Below are 25680 nucleotides of genomic sequence, written 5' to 3'. Positions count from 1 at the left end.
CCTTTGGGTGTTTTTCTGGTGCTTTGGTGTGTTTGGGTGGGCACCGGGGATCTCCTTGTCTGGGCTCGGGGAGGATGCTCTGCCTGGATGCTGGCACAGCTGCTTACCAGCCGCATCAGACTTCAATACATCTTCCTCCTCCTCACTCCCAGTTGCTGTGTTTGCTCCATCTGCTACCAGTTTGGCTGGGGATGGTGACCTGTGGTGCCCACAGTGCCATGGAGGGACCTGGCCCTGTCTCCGGACATCTCCATGCTGCAGAGAGATGAAGGAGATGAGATGCTGCCAGCACTCAGACACATAGAATCATTTTGGTTGGAAAAGACCCTCAGGCTCATCAACTGTTCCCCCACCCCTGGCACTGCCCCATGTCCTGAGAACCTCATGTCCGTCTGTCCAGCCCTCCAGGGATGGTGACTCCAGCACTGCCCTGGGCAGCCTGTTCCAATGCCCCACAGCCCTTTGGGGAAGAAATTGTTCCCACATCCAACCTCAACCTCCCCTGGCGCAACTTGAGGCCGTTTCCTCTGCTCCTGGCGCTTGTTCCTGGGGAGCAGAGCCCGGCCCCCCTGGCTCCAAGCTCCTTTCAGGCAGTTCAGAGATCAGAAGGTCTCCCCTCAGCTCCTGTTCTCCAGCTGAACCCCCCAGCTCCCTCAGCCGCTCCCATCACACTTGTGCTCCAGACCCTCACCAGCTCCGTTCCCTTCTCTCAACTCGCTCCAGCACCTCAAGGCCTTTCTTGGTGTGGGGGGCCCAAAACTGACCACATGGCATCGGCAGAGAAAATCTCAGTTGTTTTTTGCTTGAGCAGGGCTGTGGAGGTCGTCACAAAACCTGGGAGCTGCTAGGACCCACCACGAAGGGACCCATCACTGGTGAGACAAAGCAAGACTAAGTTTAGCTCATCGCAGCTGAGGAAACACCAAGAGGACCTTATCACTGCTTACAACTACCTGAAAGGAGGTTGGATCATGGAGGGTTTTGTCTCTTCTCCCAAGTAGCAAGTGATAGGACAAGAGGAAATGGCCTCAAGTTGCGCCAGGGAAGGTTGAGGTTGGATTTAGGAACAATTTCTTCCCCAAAGGGCTGTGGGGCATTGGAACAGGCTGCCCAGGGCAGTGCTGGAGTCACCATCCCTGGAGGGTTGGACAGATGGACATGAGGTTCTCAGGGACATGGTTTAGTGCTAGAGTTGGGTTAGGTTATAGTTAGATTCAATGATCCTGAGGGTTTCTTCCAGCTGAAATGATCCTATGATTCTATGACTTTGTGTGAGGATGTGGTCCCTGGTGGGAATGGGCTGAAGGTGTCGTGTTTAACCCATGTGCTTGGAAATACACCTGAGGACACTCACCTCACCCATCCTGGGAGCTCAATCTGCCCCTTCTCAGTCATTTCTGCAGAAAGAGGCGATGGAAACATCACCAAACACTGCTGGAGATATTGCAGGTGCTCCAGAGAGCAGCACAAACCGAGCCTCTCAAAACAGGTCCCTGGATGTCCAGCCCCCACACCTCCACCCCCACTGGCCTTTTGCAGCTTCAGACACGAGCATTCCCACCATTTACTGGGAAACCTGGCTCTCCCCACCAGCCCTAACCCTGCTCATAACTTTCTTTGCTCAGAAAACCTGAGAACTATCTGCAGGTGGATTAGCCCGGGTGCAGAGCCTGATTTATAAAGCCTTTAGGTGGGACTCCCCTCTCACCCTCCGCCTGCTGCTGTGCCACGGTGGTGGGAAGCCCAGGGGCTGCTCAGGGACCTGGTATTGTGGAGAAAGGGCAAGGAGGGAAAGATTTAGTGGAGCAACCTCAGTTATGGTCCTCCAAGGCTCAGCCATGCCCTCGGTCCAGGGAGCGCAGGTTTGGTAGCTCTCCGGGACTGCACCATTGCTTTCCTCAAGCTTTCAATGGGATGCAGAGGGCAAAGCGCTGCTGATGTGAGATACTGGGTGTGCACAATTAATGCTGAAGGTGTTTTACTGCTTCATTTGATAATCCACTGTCTCTGGAGGTAACGTCATGACCAAACGTCATGAGACTCCACGAGCTGCTGCTCTATCAAGAGGATCGTGCACCTTTATCCTGCAAACGCTTTTGCCCGTTCACCTTATAATCTCCATAAAAGCAATTTGTGTGCATCTTTAAAAACAAAAATAAATACAAAGAAATAATAATGAAAAAGCAACCAACCAAACAGGTAATTTTGAACCTCTTTGAATACCTGGATTTCAAAACCTCTGGAGGACTGAGTCCATCCTTTTCGTGGGTTGCCCATTCTCTTTTCATCCCAAAAGAAGAACCAGGCTCTTCTCGGTGACAATCAGTGATAGGACAAGGGGTAATGGGTTCAAACTGGAGCACAAAAGGTTCCACTTAAATATGAGAAGAAACTTGTTCCTGGTGAGGGTGGCAGAGCCTGGCCCAGGCTGCCCAGGGAGGTTGTGGAGTCTCCTTCTCTGCAGACATTCAAACCCGCCTGGACACCTTCCTGTGGAACCTCAGCTGGGTGTTCCTGCTCCATGGGGGGATTGCACTGGATGAGCTTTCCAGGTCCCTTCCAACCCCTCACATTCTGGGATTCTGTGAGTCTGTGAAGCCACAACAAGCTCCCAGATGGAAGCTCCAAGCGGGATATTTTCCAGCTCAGGGTGGTGGTGCAGCAGTAGCAGCTGAGAAAGGCACAGCCCTGTTTTCCTCCTGGCATTTCTTCTTGGGGTCTGACGGGTGGACAGACCACCCATGGGAAACGTGGCACGAGAGACACTTGATGTTTCCTATGGGAAGATTATCTTCTTTCCATGCACAAACTCATTAAATAATAATTAAACAACGGCGTTATTAGCTCGAGCAGAGGAGATATTATACATTGTGCTAAGTAGGAGACAGCCAACTCAGCGTGTTCGAAAATACTCTTCGGCCAAGTGACCCTGAGCTGTCCTCCCAAGCAGGGCTGCATCAGACAGATAATGCACTGCAGAGAAAATAAACTTTATCAGCTCTCGTCGGCTCTGCGATATCTCAGGATCTCCAAAAAAAAGTGTATTATTAATATTTTACAGCTGCGTAACTCCTTTTTTTACAGAGAGGATACATGGACAGCACCCAAGGACCCACAAAATGTGGTTTAATTTGGGGGTGGGAGGTCGGAGCTCCTTGACGTGAGGGAATAACCTGGTGCAAGAGACTCTCCAGCTGCAGAGGAGAAAGACAAGTACCCAAAATGGCCTGGGCCAAGGGACCCTCACCCCCTGCCATGCCTAGAAAGTGGCAGGGAAATGTGGACACTGCTCCCAGCAGCAACGCCACTCAGCGATATTGCATGAAAGAAGAGCACCATCTATTGACTCCTCTTCCTCACACCACGTTTCCAGCTGCTGTGAGCCAGCAGGAGCTTTGCAAGTGCACGAGCAGCTGCTCCATCCCAGGTGTTTGCCAGAGCACCCTTGTTTGCAGAGGTGCACAGTCCCATCGCCGAAAACGCCCTTGTCCCACTGGTCCAAGCCGGCTGTTCGATGGGACATCACTGAGTTGCATCTCCATGGTCAAACAGGTTCATCCTGCAGGATGCAAACAGCTTTTTGCAAAGCATCTGAGTTAAAGAGGAATTTGGCTCTAACTAAGGGATGTCATGGGACAGTGGGTGGCCATGGCCACCACCCACACTCCTGTGCAAGGAATGTGCAGCAGCCATCATCCCCTTGGGCTGCAGGAATTCAATTAGCTATGTATGTGTTAGCTATTTATCAGCTAGCAATATTAATTGGTATTGCAGCATATGGGGAAGGGATGTAGAAGAAACACTGGCCCAGGTTGGCCAGAGAGGTGGTGGCTGAACCATCCCTGGAGACATCCCAGGCCAGGCTGGACGGGGCTCTGAGCAACCTGAGCTGGTGAAGATGTCCCTGCTCATGGCAGGGGGGGCACTGGGGGAGCTTTAAGGTCCTTTCAACCCAAACCATCTGTGATTCTATGACTCTAAAAAAGCCCGTAAACTCTCTGTGTTTCTCCTGGTGGGCCAGCCCCGTGGCTCCCAGCCCGGAGCCGTCTCCTGCCTGTTGCTGCCACTCTCTGACCAAGAGCTTTCCTGCAGCTTTTTCAGCTCTTAAGTCACTGCAAGCCTTCGACCTTCAAATATTTGGGCATGAAGACCCCAAGTGCATCGCATGTAAATGAAAACGATAATTCCTATTGAAACCTGAGCATTAAGAAAGCCCCAGAAACTAAAGCCTAAATGAGCTACATGAAGTGCTTTAATAAAAGGAAAATTATACCAATCTCATTACAGACAGTTCAGTAATGTTAAATCCTCCAGAGGATGTGGTAGAAGGACTATTTCTTGGAACAATTAAAACCAGTTTGCAGCAAATGATAGCAACACTTATCTTTTGCAAAAAGATCATAAAATTTCATGTGTCTGAGATTAGAGATATCGACAGATTAATAAATCAGGGCTTTCAGCCTGGAAGAGGCCACTTTGGTGAGCTCATATCTGCCCAGGCTGTGCTGGTTACCCCAGCTCTGCTGGAGGTCTGGAGAAGACAAGCTCTGGGAAGACCTTAGTGCGGCCTTTCCGGACTAAACAGGGGCCAAGAAGAAAGATGGGGACAGAGTTTTGAGCAGGGCCTGTTGCCATAGGACAAGTGGCGATGGTTTTAAACTAAAAGAGGGAGATTCAGGCTGGACATGAGGAAGAAATTGTTGTCCCTGAGGGTGGTGAGAGCCTGGCCCAGGTTGGCCAGAGAGGTGGTGGATGAACCATCCCTGGAGACATCCCAGGCCAGGCTGGACGGGGCTCTGAGCAACCTGAGCTGGTGAAGATGTCCCTGTCATGGCAGGGGTGGCAAAGGAGCAGCTCAGTGTCCTCCTGTGGAAATGGAAATCTTCTCTACTTGTGGGGCTGGGGCTGATCCTTCTCATAGAATTATGGAAGGGTTTGTGTTGAAGGGACCTTCCCAGCTCCCCCAGTGCCACCCCTGCCATGACAGGGACATCTTCACCAGCTCAGGTTGCTCAGAGCCCCGTCCAGCCTGGCCTGGGATGTCTCCAGGGATGGTTCAGCCACCACCTCTCTGCCCAACCTGGGCCAGGCTCTCACCACCCTCAGGGCAACAATTTCCTTCTCATGTCTGGCCTGAATGTCCCTCCTTTAGTTTAAAACCATCACCCCTTGTGCTATCACAACAGGCCCTGCTCAAAAGTCTGTCCCCATCTTTCTTATGGGCACCCTTTTAAGCATGGAAAGGCCGCACTAAGGTCTCCCCAGGGCTTCTGTTCTCCAGCTGAACACCCCAGCTCTCTCAGCCTGTCCTCCCAGCAGAGCTGTTCCAGCCTCGCATCATTCCTGGGGCTCCTCTGGCCCCTCTCCAGCAGCTCCATGTGTCCTGTGCTGAGGACCCAGAGCCGGACGTCAGGCGGGAGCACTGCAGGTGGGCTTAGGAAAGAACAGCTGAATTAGGGCTGGGATTTTACATCTGAGCTCTGCTGACTTCTTACACCCAAAATCCGAGCCGCAAACATTTTGAATTCTGCAGAAACTGTTTGCAGAGCTGGGATCCATACTCAGTGGCCAAACTCCACTGGTGGCCACCTATTTCAATGTATTTTGGGGCTGCTTTCTGAATCCCCCCCCATCGCCTTTTAATGCACCGAGAGCTGTCGGCAGCCGTGGCACAGATCCCGACTCAGGCTGCGTTCAGAAGAGGAAAAACACCGACAAAAACATGGGCTGAAGTCGTGGTTGCCTTTCCTGTCCCTCAGCCACGGGACTTTCCTTCCTGTCCTGAAGAAAGAGGAATCCTGTGGGCTGTGCAAACACAGCGAGAAGTATCCTTATTGTTCTGCTGTTGAGCTTCATCCCAAAACTCTTCCAGAGCAGCAGAGGAGGGAGAATTCAAGGCATATATTCAACTGAAATATCAATATTTATGAATGGGCAGTGTTGTAGGAGAGGAATGCGACAGGGCTGGGTTTCAACACCTGCAGCAATGGCTGGGGAGGGGCAGAGAGAAATCCTGCCTGGGTAAGGAGGAGGAAAATAGGAAAGTCCACAACTTTCCCCTATTCTGTTCTTGTGAAACTGCCAGCCCACTCCTTTGGGTGCAGCATTTTTGGGACCGCGATGTGTGAGATGTCCTCAGTCTCGGAAAACCTTTCAGAACACGAGGATGTTTTTCTATGAATAACACAGAAGCAATAACGTTTACCGAGGGATGTGCTTTGACTTGAAAGCCTTGCAGCGGGGGATTAACACCACGCTGAGAGGCTGCCCGAGCTCAGAGCGTTTATGCTGCTGCGTAATTGCACAAGATGCGCTTCTCGGAGAGTTTTGAGACTATTATGTGCTTCGCTCCTCGGGGACGCGGTGTCAGAGAGACTGCGATTTATGGACAGAGGCCATAATGCTGTTTGTAATTCAGCTCGGAAAAACAAACCAGCTTGCAAGTCATGATGCTTCGCAGGCTGGTCCAGATTTCTGCCCCTCTCTATATCTGATTGCTAGGTGTTAATTAGGAGAGGTAAAGGCATTATATAAAGGCAAGCGGTTGGAATTCTTTCCCTTTTTCTTTAATGATGCACACTCAACAAGTCCGAGCATCGTGGAAAAAAAAGGTCTTTCCTTGGTTGAGGACATGAGCTGGGCGAGCATTTAAGCCCATCATCCTTTCAGTGTGGCTTTAAAATGCAGAGGTTGAGCGCTAATTAATGACGTGTGATGGCAGAAGAGTCTTTTTAAGCTTAATTTTTGGGTAAGAGCCCCGTGACCGTGTCCATTGTGGGCAGCTCAACCCACATCTAACAGGGAGATGTGGAGTCCTGCCATCTCCTACCACTCCCTGAAGCCTTTCTGTCCATGCAGGCTTACAATTAGCTCTTAATTGCTTCTAATGACCCGAATGACGATAGCAATGCTATAAGGAAGGGCAGAGTTTCTCCGAAGAAGCATCTTACTGAAAAGTAATTAGTCACTGAGCCAGACTGCACAGCGAGTTCAAGGCGGGCACCGCCTGTCGCTTAATAATTGAACGAGTTCCTGCTTCTTGGAAGCACTTGTAATTTGCAGTTGTTATTGAAGTGAAAGTTTACATTAATTTATCCACAGAAGCCCTTAGAAGAACTGTGCCTCTATCTGCCCTCAAACCTCTCTGAATTATGATCCCTTTTGTCTTTACTAGAGTAGGTTAAATAAATCGCTATGTACGTAAATGTTATTCTAGTCCTGATAAGAACCACGTTCTTCCCATTTCCACCAGTATGCTTTTCCTCTTTTTTTGAAGATGTCTGCTATCACCTATCAATTGAAATGTAGCCCCACCAAGCCCAGACCTCACCCAATCTAAAGGGGCGAGAAGGAACTGTAGTTGTTTTCTAGCATGGGAAAGTCCTGGGGAATTAAGGCCAGGCTGTGTGCTCCAGCAACGTACTGTTTGGGTATAAAGTAATTTAAAAAGTCATTTTGACATCATAAAAATCCATCTGGGAGAATTTCGGTTAAAAATCTACGGGACTGAGAGATATGGTCCTTCAAGAAATGGAGCCCATGAAATGCATGAGATATGAAAACCCTCGGGGGAAGAAAAGGGTCGGGGGAATTTACTCTCAGTGATGCCACCAGCTGGATATTGCTGAAATGGGAGGACAACCAAGGGACAAAGAAGGACAGATCATCTCCAGCAGACTCCAAACTGAGTTTCCCACGAAAAAAAAAAGCCAATACTGCAGGTTAAAGATGTTTTTGTTGGGTTTTGGTGTGGGCTTTTGTGTTCGTTTCTTTGCTTGCTTGTTGGTTGGGTTGGGTTGGGTTTTTGTGGCTTTGGGGTTTTGTTGTTGTTTGGTTGGGTTGGGTTTTGGTTTGGTTTTTTCTCATGTCCTCACCAGGACAAACCAGTAATAACAAACTCATCCTAAAGTTGCTCTGCCCTAGCACAGGTTTTGTTGAGGAGGAGGAGGCCAATGGAGATGTGAGAAGGCTGCATGATGAGCATCTCACTGGCTTTCATCCATGAATGCTGAACGAGGAGCAGAGGCAGCAAGTAGGGAGAGCAGGGATGGAGCAGGACTAGGATCTAGACCCACACAGAAATAGGCTTAGTCCTAACAGGGGTAGAAAAGAGGGATGAAGATGATGACGAGTTAGTCCACCCAACATCTCTATATCTTAATGCAAGGGGGGTGGAGGGGAATAGGAAGAGCTGGAAGCCTGGACTTGGGTCAGTGGCTCATGCTGCCCCACCAGCAAAACAGTCTCCATCATTAGATTAATTATAGAAAAAGGGCTAACATTTTCAGGAAGGGCAGACAGGAGCGAAAGAGGAGCGTGATGGTTTCTGTACCATTGCAGAGGTACAGATTTATCCTGAAGTTCAGACCACGCCAAGCATTAAACAGTCTGAAAGTCCATAAGAGATGGGACAAGAACATGAATGAAGATCAGGTGGAGGGAGCCAACAAGGTCAAAAACAATGGGGTTTACGGAAATGAGGGATTTTCAATTCAAGGGATGGACAAAAAGTGCTGTTAGAGCGTGGTTGGGTGCTCTGGTCCAAAGCCAAGAAGGAAACTCAGAGAAGGTGGGAACCGGGCGGTGTGGCTGGGACAATACAGAAGAGCAGCAGGAGCCTGTAGAGGGGATGAAACCAGCAAGGACGACCACCAGAGACACAAGGACAGCGACTGGAGATGCAAGGTTGGCCACCAGCATGTGAGGAGGAAGCCCAGGGAGGAGCTGGTCTCCTGCTTCATGGTGACGTTGCCAGCCAACGCTGCTGAATGGCTTTTTCACGTCAATATTCACCAAAAGGTCAATGGGAGCTGTGAGCAATGTAGACACCTGCAGTGGAGGGGAATGAACAGAATCTAAAACAGTGAAAGAGGAGTTCAGGGGGAGCTTAGATAATCTCAATAGTTTAAAATTGCCCGGGACTTATTTTGAAGGACTTAGGACAGGGTCACTTCCATTGGTGGCTTTGGAAAGTCACGGCGGGAGGCTGCAAATCTGGAAGAGTGCAGAGCAAAAGCAGCTGAGAAAACAGGCAGGAACCACGTTAAGCCCCGCCATGCCAGCTGCGAGCAGAGATAAGCTGAGCTTAGAGCCAGCTATTGCAGATGGCCTAGGAGGGCAGTGCCACGGTGACATTCAGCAGGCTCCAAAGTCCTCTCCATCAGAGCCTGAGCAGCAACACACAGAACAGCCTCGAAGTATTGAAATTTAACTATTTTTTTCTTGATTTCCAAGTGATGATCAGGTCTCACAGCAAAGCTGACATGCTCCATCACTCATCTCCTTTCTACACCAAGAGCCTCCCACGAGCAGGACACTTGGCCAGCCCAATGAAGGGCCAAGCTCAGCTGCAGCAACATCAGAAAAATACCTCCCAGGCACAATGGCACCTTCTCATTAAGCCAGGTTAATTGGCATTTCTAAATAGGAGAGGAAGATGTCCACATGTGAGCAATCGTCCTGCTTGGGAGGAACTCTCAAATGTTGCAGGAGCAATTAAGAAGAGGCCACCCATGATCAAGTGGCCAGCAGCCACCTCATCCATAAGATGATCCAATAGTGGTCCCAAGAGCAAAACAATTTACTACTCCACGCTTCACTGAGTCAGGACAGTCATTAACTATTTAGCAACCCTGAGTTTCTCTTCCACTGACATCCCAGGTCCTTCCTTCCTCACAGGCTGAGAGAGTTGGGGTGTTCAGCTGGAGAAGAGAAGCTCTGGGGAGACCTTAGTGTGGCCTTTCCGGACTTAAAAGGGGCCAAAATGAAAGATGGGGACAGACTTCTGAGCAGGGCCTGTTGTGACAGGACAAGGGGTGATGGTTTTAAACTAAAGGAGGGAGATTCAGACCAGATATGAGGAAGAAATTGTTGTCCCTGAGGGTGGTGAGAGCCTGGCCCAGGTTGGGCAGAGAGGTGGTGGCTGAACCATCCCTGGAGACATCCCAGGCCAGGCTGGACGGGGCTCTGAGCAACCTGAGCTGCTGAAGATGTCCCTGCTCATGGCAGGGGGGGCACTGGGGGAGTTTTAAGGTCCCTTCAACCCAAAATGTCCTGTGATTCTAACATGAGGTTTGCAGGACCCTGACCAGCCCACATCTCTCAGTAGGGTTTCACCTGACCAAGTGGAGATTTTCACCCCCAGGTAGCTCCTTTAGGCTCAATTGAAAAAGATCAGATGCTCTGAGGACATGGTGCCCTGACCCACGTGGGTGACAGTCCCGTTTGGAGGTGGAGGTTGGGTTGGCGGCCAGAAAGGTTTTTCAGGCAACACTTCCAGGGTCTCCATTATGAGTCCATGGCGGATGTTGCAAACCCTGGTGAGCCTTGTTCCACCAGCGCATTAGTCCAAGCGCCTGGGCTAGGACTGTGCTGATATAAACCCAAACCCTTTCTTGTCTCATAGATCAGGTTCTCAGGGACATGGGTTAGTGACAGGCTTGGGTTAACGGTTGGACTCAATGATCTTCGGGGTCTCTTCCAACCAAAATGATTCTGTGATTCTATGATTCTGTAATTCTATGGTTCTATGATTCTATGGTTCTATGATTCTATAATGTGGCGCAAAGGAGGATTAAAAAGGTGTCCATTGATGATAAAAACATCCATAAATGAAAACCTCAATGACATGTAGAGAAAGAGGTTGTGTGGCTTGCATGGACACTGCGAGGAGGTAAGGCATGAGGGGCTCTCACCCAAGTGCCAGTCACTTGAGCCATGTATCCCCCAGAAATAACTACCGGGGGGGTATTTACCTGCTGAAAAGCTGGTGGGAACATGCAGAGACATCAGCCACCACAGGCCAGGATGGAGATGGGTGACGGAGGGGAAGGATGGGTGGGTGGATGGATGCATGGATGGGTGGGTGGATGGATGGGTGGGTGGATGGATGGATGGGTGGATGGGTGGATGGGTGGATGGGTGAAGGGATGGAGGGATGACTTCTTCCGCCACTGGCAGTGAAGAAGAGGGGTCCGGCGGCTCCGGGGAGCTGTGTGCCGATGTGCCGGGGGGTGGCAGTGTTAGAGCAGAGAAGGACACTCCATGCAGGCAGGGAGCCTGCAAAGTCCGGAGTCCACATCCCCCGAGCCACACGGATCCTCCACCCCTCATCCCAGCAGAGACTCCGGGGGCTGGGGTTGGATTTTAACTCCGTGCATATCCCTGGGCAAAGGCAGGAAACTTAAAAACAATAAAATGAATTTATCTGAAAAATTTTAGCCAGGCCAAAGGAAAAAAAGCACACGACAGTTCTAGGTTTCCACTGTTGTGGTTTTGTGTGAGCAAGGGTGGCACTCACACACATCTTGAGCAGGTCCTAGGGACATCCCAGCTTCCCTTCAGCCTCAGTTTCCCCATCTGCATCATCAGGGCTGTTCAGACAAATTTCCCAGTGAATCAAATCACTGGCGGTCACCTCTCCATTTCCTGCACAGAAAATGCCCAGCCCTGTCTATAAATTTGGGGCTGCCCACCTGAAGAGCATCCCTTTATAACAGGATGGCACATGCCTCGTAAACAGAAAAAACACAAGCACAATGGGGGAAGGAAGGTGTCATCCTCATCATGCCCCAACACCCCCTCTCTGTCCTTGTTTTGGCACCTCAAGCTACGGGGATAAGATCTGACATTTGAACATCCCCAGCAGCAGGATCAGGGGATGCTCACCGAAGCCAGGAGATTGGTGTAAAACAGGAAAGATCTGGTTTTATGCAGCGGGCAGTGCAACCTGGGGATTCACAGCCCATGAGGCTGCAAAGATGCAGAGGACCAGCAGTTCAAGTTCAAGAACCATAAAGTCACAGAATAGTTTGGGTTGAAGGGACCTTAAAGCTCCCCCAGTGCCACCCCTGCCATGACAGGGACATCTTCACCAGCTCAGGTTGCTCAGAGCCCCGTCCAGCCTGGCCTGGGATGTCTCCAGGGATGGTTCATCCACCCCCTCTCTGCCCAACCTGGGCCAGGCTCTCACCACCCTCAGGGCAACAATTCCTCATATCCAGCCTGAATCTCCCTCCTTTAGTTTCAAACCATCACCCCTTGTTCTATCACAACAGGCCCTGCTCAGAACTCTGTCCCCATCTTTCTTCTTGGCCCCTTTTAAGTCCAGAAAGGCCACACTAAGATCTCCCTGGAGCTTCTGTTCTCCAGCTGAACACCCCAGCTCTCTCAGCCTGTCCTCCCAGCAGAGCTGTTCCAGCCTCGCATCATTCCTGGGGCTCCTCTGGCCCCTCTCCAGCAGCTCCATGTGTGTCCTGTGCTGAGGACCTAGAGCTGGACCAGCACCGCAGGGGGATCCATGAGGTGATGGCAAAGGGACAATGTGGCAGTTTCAGCTGTTGTGCTTGTGTGAACCCAGGGTAGCCCAGGAATGTATTCTCCCCAACAACATCCTCCCTGGGGTGAGCTGGGCCATGGTTTAACATAACTGGGCATCAGCTGCACTCTTACGCTCTTGGCCAAACTCTGCTAATTTATTTTCATGCAGTCATGTGATTTTTATTTTGTTTAAAGAAAGAAAGACATGGCATCAGTGTGAGAATTTTTGACCTAAATTAATTCTTCGCTGGATCTTTTCTCTTTAATCCTAGCATGTATGTGAAAATCAAAGTATTTTCCAGCAAGTCATAATTAGGAGAATGAAAGCACTCGCGCTACTCTGGGACATTTTCAGGGTAGAGCAGTGTCCATGGCTTTATTACTTATAGAGCAAAAGGTGGCTCCAGATGACACCCCACATCTGCAGAGCAGCCCGAAGTGGAACTTCCGTCCATCAACCAGGTCACCCAGAGCTTCTTAACATGCCAGGCCTGCAAAAACAAAACAGTTTAAAGGTTCAAGACCTCTAAAACTGCTACTGGATGCTCACCGGTCCTGTGCAATCAGCGCCTGGGGTCCCCGAGGCTTTGGAACGCTCCAGCACCAGTCGCGCAAGCCCTAATTATCCCATCCCTGGATATTAATTATTCTGAAAAACATTTCTAAAACCCCAAAGATCTAAAAGCCACGGAGAGACCAATTTGTGTTATTTTCACTGGCGTTGCCACCCAAGTGTAGGAAGCGGTGTTTTGGAACAAACGTGTTTGGAAATTCAACTTCTCCCGCATGTTTAGGGGGAGTATTTTGAACACGAGCACCCAGGGGCTCCATTGTCAGGGGCACCGTGACCGCTTGGATGCAAACGGAAATTCAAGTGGGAAATTGCTCCAGGAGGTCTTCGTTAGAAAATGCAGAGAAACGAGCTGAGCCATTGCCTGTCCCGTTTGCGCTGAGCGTGACCATGGCTTAGCGTTGATGACATTTGCTCTCGTGCCCATGGAGCAGGGCCAGATCCTGCCTCCTGCATGGGGAAAAGGGGACACGTGCCCTTGGTCTTCTTGCGCCAAGAGGTGCTCCAAGAAGCGGCGACAGAAACCAGATGAGCAGGGATGAGCATGGAAGGTGGGACCGGGGAGGAGTGGTAGCAGTGTTGATTTGCAAACTGGCAATTCCTGAAGATTTGCGAAAACATTTTCAGATTTCAGATTCGGGGAAGGTGAGGGTGGGACATTGGGGGTTTGGGCTCCAGGCAGGGAGAGGAACCATCTGGAGCACGAGGGAAACTCATGCGATCGCAGACAGCGGGAGAAGGCACCTCAGACAAGTCTGAGGGCAAAGGGAAGGACGGAGAAGAAAAGGAGATGAAAGGAAAGTCATGAACTGAGCTGGACTAGCATGGGGCTTGGTTCTTCTGCCATCCCAAAGGGGGGTCCCAGCTGGGAAGAGCGGGAGCTCCCAGGTGAAAGGACTTGGCCTCCAAGAGGTACCAGGGACTCATTTGGAAAAGTCTGGTTGGCTTCTACTGCCCTGTCCCACACCTGGCCAGATGTGCTTGGGAAAGGGGGATGGCACAGGGAGGCTGCTGCTCGGTGCAACCACAGCAGAGGGAATGGATTTGTCCTTCATCCAAACACCAGCACAGGCTGCTCAGAGAGGTCATGGAGTCTCCACCTCCATCAACTACACAGTCCTGGGGAACCTGCTGTAGATGATGTAGTTGATCTCAAGAGGTGTCTTCCAGCCTGAACAATTCTGTGATTCAGTCATTTTCGTTTATACAGGATTCGGCAGCCTCCTGGGCTGACATCTGCTAGTCACACTTGAGCAAGTCCCCACAGCTCCATGTCTAACATTTTCACGGTGCAGTATCTCCAGCTATGCCAGACATCGAGATGAGCTTCCCCAGAGGAGCATCTCACTCACCATGGCCTGGAGCAGGAGCAGGGACCTCCGAGCTGCTGAGGGTGTGTTTGTGGTGACCTCTCCATCCTCCCCACCACCGAGGCCATCACACCTGGCACAGCTGCAGACACCATGGTGGTGACAACACCGAGGTCCTACAGAGCTGCTTTCCCGGGAGGAGACAACCCAACTACCACCAGGCATTGTTGTGCTCAAGACCATCCAATACTTAGATCTAGCAGATCGCTGTGAGCCAACTGACACCTTGAGCATCTCTGTCCTGTTCCCAGGGAAGCCAGTGATGACATTTTAGGCTGGAGCAGCTCTTAGTCCCGGGTGTGTGGGTGTTTCACAGTAGTTTAATAAAAATCGCCACCCTGAAGGAAAGATTGGTGTCCTTTAATGTATTTTTCCACCAGTTTGTTGAGGATAAGCAGAGGCTAGATAATCCCAGCATCACCTATAGTGCATATATCAGAAGTTACCTGTAATTAAAAATTAAATTATAACTGACAAGATCACAGCTCAAATGGTTTATTATCAGCAATGAGCTCCTCCTTAACACCATACAAGAGACATTTAACTACCTGTGGTCCTAGAAGAGTATTAGAACTAAATGTTCAGGTGACTAAAGGTAGCGGAGACTTTTCTCATCCATAGTCTAAGCTCAGGAAAGCATAATTGTGTGTGTTTGTCTGCTTGGAAATGTAGCTGGTGTCCCCCTGTTAGACCCTGGAGCAGATGTGGACTGCAGGACAACATCCACAGCAGAAACGTGATGGAGAAGGTGTGAACCTCACACCAAAACCTCAACAGGTGTCATGAGCAGTTGGAGCGTATGAAGGACACTAAGTCCATTCAGAAGGGACTTTGCACCGCCCCACCGTATTACTGTTTCTGGTTGTAATGGCTTTTGGTCAGGATGTGACCTGAGAATGGCAGGGGGCAAGATAATAATGAAAGCATACTGAGAATACAATAAAAGTTTATTTCAAAGGTTCTGTTAAAAACTAGTTGGCTCAATCTGCCATGAATCCCATCTCGCACTTTAAAAATAAAACCAAACTGGGATCCATCTTTGTGTCCCCAGGCTCCCAAAACGATCTCAACCTCTTACCAAGCCCTCAGTGATGCTCTGCTGATCCCATCTCCTCCAGTCCGAGGATTCAACCGCAGGACATTGGACCCAAGGAACTGTTACCTAAACCATAGCTATAATCTGGCTTGACTTCTCCTCCCAGGGATCACCCTGGGCAAAATGACTTTGAGGACACACTGCAGGAGCACCACCAGATCCCACCACCTGACAGAGCTCTCCAGCACCTTCATTTGTCAAAGACATGACTGCAATTTGGAGGAATAATTTGATCTGAGCAATGGAAATGAGACTGGTTTGTGTTTTTGTTGTGTATCTAGATGCTCCTTAGATGCATGCGGGTGCATTATTCACCAATTTCTAATATTGTAACCAAAGCTATATTTTTCTGTGCGGTGTCCAAGGACACCACAGAAGCCTGAGTGCACCAGAACCTCCTCACAGAGGACAGGATTTAGCCCTTACTAATTGCCGTCTGACAGCTTTCACTTAAGATGGTGAAGAGACAGTGAAAATATTTATGTAGGAATCTATAGTAAGAGGACATTGATCTGGAAGGACATTTGGAGAAGGAGTTTAGTTTAGTGACTAGAATTGCCCGTCAAAGGAAATATCTCCCTCCATTGACTATAGAGCCGGGTGGCAATGTCTTCTCATGCCACATGCCTGGAATAACCAGGCCACAGAGCTCCCAAAGAAGAAGCTGTGAGGTTTAGAGGTGATCGTCTCAGGGATGGAGATGGCAAGGAGATGGGCTGCTCACAGAAGTGGCTCAGGGATGGCTGAAGTAGTCACTTAGCTGTCCATGTAAAGGGATTGTATGTTGGTCAACATATCTAAACATACACGGTGCATGGAGCAGTCCTGTGCTCTTCTCTGAGGTGGAATTAAGAACCAGAGTGCAACCTGAAAGGAGGGCACTCAAGGAAACCCAAGGTTGTAGCATGGAGGATATTGGGTTCTGGTCCCAAGGAACGAGCTCCAGGAGCAGAGGAAACGGCCTCAAGTTGTGCCAGGGGAGGCTGAGGTTGGATGTGGGGAACAATTTCTTCCCCAAAGGGCTGTAGGGCATTGGAACAGGCTGCCCAGGGCAGTGCTGGAGTCACCATCCCTGGAGGGTTGGACAGACGGACATGAGGTTCTCAGGACATGGGGCAGGGACAGGGATTGGGGAACGGTTGGACTCGATGAGCTTGAGGGGTTTTTCCAACCAGAATTGTTCTATGAGCCTATGAAACTTCTGAGCAGCCAGGGATGTTGCCCAGACCAGTCCCATGCACGTTGTCTTTGCTGTTGAGCTGTGTGCTGGTCTTGACCTGAAAATCCTGGAGAACAGAGATGGAGAAATTGGTCCAAATATCCAATCTAAACCTCCCCTGGAGCAACTTGAGGCCATTTCCTTTCATCCTATTGCTTGCCACTTGGACCATGGCAACCTCCTCCAGAGTTGGGAAGAAAAGACTGAACTTCCTCTGGTGTTTCTCCACGGACTTCAACACAACAGCCCATGGCCATCACAGGACAAGATCTAGGTGGTGAAAACTCTTCCTTTGCTGCTCTTTGACTGTGCAGATCTGTTGTACGATCTCCACCCGCTGTCACCGCGACGTGCAACACAGGGATTCAAAGCTGTTGAGATGTTCTAGAGGGAAAATAACGCATGGGTCTCCTGGCTCAAGGCATGAAAACAACAGGGAGACCATCTCTGGGGAGCTTCTCTGGATGAGGAGCAGGACAACACGTTTAAATGTGTTTGATATCAGCGGTGGCTTTGCCCGTTGATGTATTGCAGGAGTTCTGCGCTTCCCACTAAGGATAACAATACGGAAGGGGAAGGCTTTGTTATAACTTCAAAGTGCAAGTGAGTTATTGTTGATACTATTCTGCCAATAAGATAATATTTTTCAGACTAATTAAGTGCTTCATTTGTATTTACTTTGTCCTCCTGGGGTCCAGGGTGGAAAAATATGATTGTAGTACATGTCAACAGGCTCCAAAGACTGAGAATTTGATCTAGTATGTCTGAAAACAACTTCAAATCAATGCTTATTTTAAGGACATTACACACTGGCAATTTTAATTCAGTACGATAAATTATCTTGGTTTTTTTTAATAGCGTAGCTTTGTTTATACAAATTACATCCTCGAAGGTTACCATTTTGGAAAAAATAATAACAAGAAAGAGAAATGGAGAAGGGTAGATTAGACGAGAGGTAGAGAGTAAACAAAATATCAATTGTATTTAAATTTCGATGTGGCAGAAAATCTATTAATTTGTAATATTAAATGGATCTCTCCTATATGGTTATGGAGATGACTTTCTCAGTGAAAGGTAAAACTATCCGAAAATTACCAGAGATTTAATAACGTTAGGAAATTGTATGAGACCAACCATTACTCTCAACTACTTGTGGCCAAGGACAAAACATTCCCAAGATAGCTTTATTTCCTGGGATAAGGAAACCAAGAAAATGATAAAAACTTAATTAAGCTTCATTTCTCCTCCTTTTTTTTAGCATAAGCCTAATGAAAACCAGGTTGTTGTTTTTTCTTCTGAACATTATCTTGGTTTTGATTTACCCTATGTTAGAAAGAATAGATCAATTCCAAAGGAATTTGTGTCCATGAAATGCAGCTGTTTCGTGCATTGAACAGAAGATGCTGGAAGTTTCCAAAATGTTGCTTTATTTTGTCACAGCAAACAGGAATATTCCATTGGGCTTGGGCAGAATAGTCCTTTCCAATGCACATTAAATCTTTATGAACAACAAAGCAAATATTTCCATTGAGAGGGAAGAAACTTGGGAATATTAAAAACTCAAAATGTGAAATAAATTGAAAAGTATGGTGTGCTCTTTCTTACCCTTCCTGGAGAAATCCAGAAAGCACCACAAGTTTGTATGAATAATGCAATTGTAGAGCTACATTATGTAAAATATAGATATATAAGGCTGTCACACATCGTGTCCCCCTCCATCTTAGCTGGTGTCATTGATGGATATTTATTCCTGACAGTGTCTTTGAACTTTACAAGTCCCTCAAATATTTCTTACTACATTAAAAGATGTGATGCTTACCTACATCAGCCAAAAAATAATTACTGTGAAAACTCCTTTGCTTTTATGTACCATGAAATGACCTGGAAGTCTGAAGAAATTATACATTTTCATCTGAATTTCAGCGACGGCAGCAGAAATGTGCTGCAATGCCGGTGGGAAACGCAGTGAGCTGCGAGTAGCCAACTACAGGTAACGTGGGCACGAAAAACCATGATGAGAATGACTTTGTGTAGCAAAGTCGATAATAACCTGGAAAAAGAGAGGTGGATGGTTGGCTGTTCCTGAGCTCATTCCCCAAATTCCCTTAGAGAAGATAAACGGGCATTTCCATAATGCAACGCATCTCCTCCTCGGTACTGCATCCCCCAAAATGTCCCTTTTCCCCATGGACCACTTCTTTTAGTTAGAAAGGTATTTGCTGTTTGCCAGGCATTTACTGCTTAATGGTTGTTCTACTTGTTACCTGCATTGTTCCTGTCATCTAAACTGCCCATGTATTCATTTCACTACCACAGCACTGGGTTCAGGTGAAGAAAGACCATTTTCTTTCGGTATTAGGATGAGGATAGTTAAGACTTTCTATTTGGAATCTGGCTATAATCCAAGAAGCTCAGAAAAGAATCAGTGCCAGGTGTAATTCTGCCCAGTTCCCAGTGATTTGGGTACATCCATGTCCAGTTTTCTGAGAGTATCAAAACAATTTATCTCGATCCATGAGCACATCCTTCACTTTCAGCACTTGTTGCATCATGGACACACAAGCAGCTCTGAACGCTTCTCTTCACCAGTTGACTCTGTCTCTTGTTCGTGTTATTCATCAGTAGGCAAGTAGCCACCATCCTGAAATAGAGAGAGAAGATTTGGGGGATAGATCGTTTCTTTGAGCTGTCTTGATTAATTTGTTTGTATGTAACGTCACCTGTCTTGGTTGTGTTGTTTAAATTACATGAGGTTTTGGATGTTTCCCTTTAAATGTTAAAATCTTTATAGAAGATGATGGATTTGGTGCCGTGTGTGTTATTTCTTTGGTCCCTCCGAAAGTAAAGGGGATGCTTGGGAGCTGTGTTCCTTAGATGAAGGAACTGGTGTATTTTTCTCAGTCCTTTAGAGCTACTCTGATCTTACCTTAGGAGTCTGGTTACTGGCCTCTAGTTCTGTAACTGCGGCTTTCCAACAGCAAATAGAGAGAAAAGCATCTGTTGCCTGGGGACCTACGTGTTCTGATAGAGTGTGAGGAACTCTTAAATGATGACAGTCAGAACTGGGCTAAAAGAATGTTCAACGAGGACACAGGAGGACCAGCGCACACGGTGTGGAGAGCACCCAAAGCTTGGTGAGATGAATCCTTGCCCTTTGTGCCCAAAGCTGAAGAGCGTGCCATCTATGGACATGATCCACATCTTCAGCATAAAATCATAGGATGTCCTCAGTTGGAAGGGACCCACAAGGATCATTGAATCCAACTCCCCTCCCTGCACAGGACAACCCCAAAATTCACACCATGTGTCTGAGAGCAGAGAATCCAAATCACCTTAATTGCGAATTAGAGAACGAAAGGGCTGAGCCGTGTCTTGCAGTGTGCTCGGCTCTGCAAGATTTCATCCAACGTGTGTTTTCCTTGCAGAACCTCTGTAAAGCTCCTCAGAGAAATATCTTCCTGAGCATCGTCCTCTTTCCTTCTTCATCCTTGCAGGTGTTTTGACCAGCCCCGCCGTGGAAAGCTGCAACAGCAACGCTTCCACTAAAGTCTTCTTGGTGGGGTTTCCAGCCCTCCAGGATTTCCAGACCCTCTTCATTGAGTTCTTGCTATTCTACCTGCTGATCCTGGTTGGTAATGCCGTCATCATCACCGTGGTTGTGGTCGACCATACCCTTCACAAACCCATGTACTTTTTCCTGATTAACCTCTCTGTGTTAGACGTGCTGTTTACAACCACCACCATCCCCAAAATGCTGGCAATGTTCCTGGTCAGCGCTAAACCCATCTCATTTTGGGGCTGTTCCTGCAGATGTACAGTTCTTATGGGTTCACAGTAACTGGGGCGCTTCTGCTGGTGGTCATGATCTATGATTGCTATGAAGCCATGTGCAACCCCCTCCGTTACCCGGCCAAGATGACAAGAAGACCGAACACCCAGCTGGCAGCGAGTGCCTGGATCATTGTGCTGCTCATACCCATGCTCGTCATCACACAGACCTCTCAGCTAACCCACAGGGACACCACCACAGTTCACCACCGCTTTTGTGGCCATCTGGCAGTGGTACAAGCCACGTGCTTGGACTTCGGTGCTGATTTCCAGACCTTCTTGGGGTTCTCCATCGCTATGACGGTGTCAGTCCTCCCTCTGTTGCTCGTCACCCTCTCGTATGTCCACATCATCCTCTCCATGCTAAAGACCAACTCCAAAGAGGGTCACACGGAAGCTTTTTCAACGTGTATCTCCCATCTGTTTGTGGTGGGCACTTACTACTCCCCCATTGCTGTCCTACAGAGCGGACATCCTTGCTGATGTCCATGTGTCTTCTCAATTTTAACTCCCTTGCTAAGCCCCACCATTTACACTTTACGCAACAAGGAAGTAAAATCTGCAGTTAAAAAGCCTATTTTTCTGAAAATCTCTCCCCTTCCTAAAAAAATTCAATTTATTTGGGTAAAATTTACAGTAGTGCAGAAGCCTTGTGCTATTTGGTTAATTAAGACATCATCGTTTTTGGAGTTCTACTTGCTTCCCCTGAACTGTGGTTTATCCTACGTTAAGGTATTTCAGCCTATTTCTGTGAAGTTCTTAGTAGACTTGACATAATATTTATAATTTTCTGGTTTGTTTTCCTCAGTGACTGAATCACAGATGCACCAAATAAAGCTGGAAATGCACTAAATAAAGCTGATCTAGAGCGGCACCACATTTCTTTACACTTTCTCCTCCACTTTGCACCGTGGAGGATGCATCATTTTAATTCCTGCATTTAAGAGTTTCGGGGGTGGTAGCAGTTATTTTCCCTACAAGTGACAGAGGTGACCCTGGACTAAAACAGTGCCCATGTGCAATACGGTGCCATCAACCATCTCTGATATCCAACAGGTCAATTCACAAGTTCCTACGCCAGGAAAGCAACAATCAGTAAAACGCCATGAACCTCAAAATTTTTGGCGGAGATGCTATCAAACCTTGGAAATTGCGTATGCTCATCTGGAGCTTATTTAATTTGTTTTTAATTAATTTACTTCATTCTGGACTGGGTAGTCCAGTGCAAATGAGCACCTTTTCACAGAATCCCAGAATGTGAGGGGTTGAAGGGACCTGGAAAGCTCATCCAGTGCAGTCCCCCCATGGAGCAGGAACACCCAGCTGAGGTTCCACAGGAAGGTGTCCAGGCGGGTTTGAATGTCTGCAGAGAAGGAGACTCCACAACCTCCCTGGGCAGCCTGGGCCAGGCTCTGACACCCTCACCCCCAACAAGTTTCTTCTCAAATTTAAGTGGAACCTCCTGTGTTCCAGTTTATATCCACTGACCCTTGTCCTATCATTGGTTGTCACCCAGAAGAGCCTGGCTCCATCCTCCTGACACTGCCCCTTTCCATATTGATCCCCAGGAATGAGTCCCCCCTCAGTCTCCTCTTCTCCAGCTCCAGAGCCCCAGCTCCCTCAGCCTTTCCTCACACGGGAGATGCTCCACTCCCTTCAGCATCTTGGTGGCTGCGCTGGACTCTCTCCAGCAGTTCCCTGTCCTTCTGGAACTGAGGGGCCACAACTGGACACAATATTCCAGGGGTGGTCTCCCCAGGGCAGAGCAGAGGGGCAGGAGAACCTCTCTGACCTACTGACCACCCCCTTCTAACCCACCCCAGGTACCATTGGCTTCCTGGCCACAAGGGCCCAGTGCTGGCTCATGCTCACCCTGCTGTCCCCAGGACCCCCAGGTCCCTTTCCCCTACAGTGCTCTCTAAGAGGTCATTCCCTGACTTATACTGGAACTTATACCTTTTGAGACATGTCTGATTTTTTTCTAAGATTAACATGCTGAAATATGTGTCTTTCCTACAGTGCCCGTTTAAAGGAGCCTTTAAAAGCTCATTAAAGGTGTTAAGGACTGCAACAGAGATGAGGGAAGGCTTGGCCTCTCTCCTCACTCATGCTTGCACTGACATTTTTTAACTTGAGACACTAAATCAACCCAGATTCAACCCATTATCTTGATAGCTCACGTGCAACTAGTCTGTGTTTCCATTTTCCATCTTAACCCTCCTGTGATCAACCTTCAAAGCTCTTGGCTGCCCCAGCCAATGGGGTTGGAGAGGAGACTCTGCCAGGTGGGCAAAGAGGTGACATGGCCACTGTCCTGCACTGTCCACCATCAAAAATGTGCATGTAAATTGGGAATTAGTTGGAAGAGAGTTAAGGAAGAGTTCATCTCAGCTGTTGATTTTGGTGGAAGATGCTGTCAACAGAATGTTCTTGAAACATCTAACTTTTCCCAGTACACTGAATCCCTAACATGCAGAGATTGGATGTGGGGAACAATTTCTTCCCCAAAGGGCTGTGGGGCATTGGAACAGGCTGCCCAGGGCAGTGCTGGAGTCACCATCCCTGGAGGGTTGGACAGACGGACATGAGGTTCTCAGGACATGGGGCAGGGACAGGGTTGGGTTAATGGTTGGACTTGATGACCTTTTCCAACCAAAATAATTCTGTCTTCTCTATGATGAGTGCGTGAGCAGGACCTGCAAGCTTCTAGGAGACCCTGAAGGCACTACCACGGCATCATCTTGGTTGCCTAAACATGTCCACCACACTCAGGCACAGCTTCTTGCTCCAAACGAGGAGGCCCCATGGGATCCAGGCAGGGACCAAAAGATGCCCATGTGTTTGTAAGCACAGGAAAACTCAGTGCTGATTGCCTGGTAACAAGAGAGAAGAGCTGTACACATGTCAACAAAGAGGTTGCCACCAGGGATCTTGCAGACACACTAACAAGAGCACCAAGTTGAGATGCTTGAAGAGCTTTTGTGGCACCAGGACATCTCTAATGATCTTTGGACACTTCCAGAATTAGACTGTGTGGCACCATGGATCATTTAAAATACTTTTCCTTGGTCCCAGCTTGCGCAGACTGTTGCCTTAGGGTCCAGGAGAGCTGACATCTCCTTGCAGCATGAAGCTCCATCACTTCTAGTTGGACTAGAGGAGAGTTTTCAGCTGAAATCTCCTCCTAACAAAGCACATAGCAGCAACAAGACATTCATAACGAACAGTTAAATGTTCTTTTTTTATTACTCTCACTGATAAAAACTTAAACCTTATTTCCACTTGATGTTGCTCATTACTAGCCATAAGATTGTTTCATTTTTTTGTCTGACACCAAATCCCTGTTGCCCATGTAAATCCCTGTATGAGATGATCAAACTCTTCCTTATGAGACGAGCGCCCAGAGGCTCTCACTGTAACACAGATTTTTCCAAACTTTTAACCATTGCTGTGATTTTTCTCCCAACCCCCTTTATGTTTTAACATTCTTCTTGGAGGATAATCGTGAAAACTCAATATAATAATCCTGTTCAGGCTGGACCATCATCAAATAGAAATTATCACTACCTAATGCTTCCAGCATTCCCCTCCTGATACATATATCACATTGTTTTGCTTCTCCAACAAGTCATTTTGCAGAGACAAGTGTTCCCGAGTTAAAAAGGCCTAAATATATGAATTTGAACTACTATTTTGATTGCATGTTTTTTCCAAGCTCCCCGAGGATGGGAAGAAGCCGACATCCCAAGCACGATGCAGAGCCTGGAATCGTGAAGGTGCTTCACACACAGGGGTATCCCCCAACACATCAGGGCTTGCACCCCTTTTTCAATCACAGTGTGAAAACTCCTCCCAAAGCCCTGGGATGGGGCACTGGAAAGAGGTTCAAAATTCATCACAGTCCAGAGGAAAAAGGAGCACGGTCTATCATGGAATCACAGAATCGTTTTGGTTGGGAGAGATCCTCAAGATCATCGAGTCCAACCATTCCCCACCCCTGTCCCTGCCCCATGTCCTGAGAACCTCATGTCCGTCTGTCCAGCCCTCCAGGGATGGTGACTCCAGCACTGCCCTGGGCAGCCTGTTCCAATGCCCCACAGCCCTTTGGGGAAGAAATTGTTCCCCACATCCAACCTCAACCTCCCCTGGTGCCACTTGAGGCCATTTCCTCTGCTCCTGGTGTTTGTTCCTTGGGAGAAGAGCCCAACCTCACTCACTCCAACTTCCTTTCAGAATTAAACCATGGAAAAAGGACACTTTCTGGGTTTTCACCAGCTCCAGCGTGTAGGATGCTACCATAAAAATCCCGTGGTGGTCTTAGGTGATGTCCTGTAACCACCAGCTGCAGTGGGAAACCAGCCACCATAGCCACCAGGGTGAGATGCTGAGACCCATGAGCAGCACCGCTCCTCCCCTTTCAGCTTCCATGGGCAAACCGGGGTGAAAAACAAAAGGAAAAATGAACACTGCTTGTTACTTCTTAGAAATTTGTTCCATTGTAAGGGAATAAATCTCCCGGGGGCTCTGTGTCCATCACAGGAGCCATCTCCAGGAGCTGCACTCAGGAGGCCACTGCAGCACAAGTGCTTTACCTGTGGAAATTATCAATATAAATACATTGCTAGGACTTCTGTCCCCCCTTGCATGTTGTAATGTTGCTGGGACTCAGCCTCGAGAAGGAGGAGATGGTTCTAGGAGCTCCTGAGAAGCCTACAACGAGGGAAAGACCCCTAATGCAGCACCTCATTGACACCACGACTATACAAACACAGGAAATCCACCAAAAAAATGTTGTATATAGTTTTCAAATAGATTTTGGGAAAATCCTACAATGTGAGCTGTTTGTTTGCTTTGAGAAACCGGACTTTGTATCCGGGCAAAGCCTCATGCTGTTGGTGGCTCAAGAGAGAAGCAAAGGCCTCGGCTGGCACATCACATCTGCATTCAAGGGCAAGATCAGAGCAGGCGGGGTAGAGAAGCTTGCAGCAGACATCCAGAATAACATTACAGCAAATAACTACCCAGATAGGATGCTAAAGCCTTCTCCGCTTCCCTCATTCATCACATTTGACAATATAATAATTTTGCCTAACAGCTAGGAACCATTTCCAGCTAATATTATTTGTTATCTGCTGCAATAGCATTATACTAATATCCAGAGGGTCATGCAGCTGCCTTTTTACAAGACATTGCATTCACATAATGCATTTTCTGCTCCAAAACTTCATCTCAGTTTCATAAGAAACAGCAAAATAAATAAGAATTACATTGAGCAGAA

General features: G+C 48.2%; 1 protein-coding gene across 1 annotated transcript in view; it reads left to right on the top strand.

The window, feature by feature from the left end:
• OR2AT4 (olfactory receptor family 2 subfamily AT member 4) overlaps nt 1-25680 on the top strand; it is a 30276-nt gene that overhangs the window by 2736 nt on the left and 1860 nt on the right. Inside the window, 4 exon segments of the mRNA XM_071803624.1 lie at nt 4022-4167; nt 20069-20365; nt 20368-21026; nt 24724-24778. Coding sequence (XP_071659725.1) covers nt 4022-4167; nt 20069-20365; nt 20368-21026; nt 24724-24778 — 1157 coding nt within the window.

Source organism: Patagioenas fasciata, chromosome 1 (genome assembly GCF_037038585.1).
Source record: "Patagioenas fasciata isolate bPatFas1 chromosome 1, bPatFas1.hap1, whole genome shotgun sequence".
Taxonomy (NCBI): Eukaryota; Metazoa; Chordata; class Aves; order Columbiformes; family Columbidae; genus Patagioenas; species Patagioenas fasciata.
This window is presented reverse-complemented; position numbering and strand designations above follow the sequence as displayed.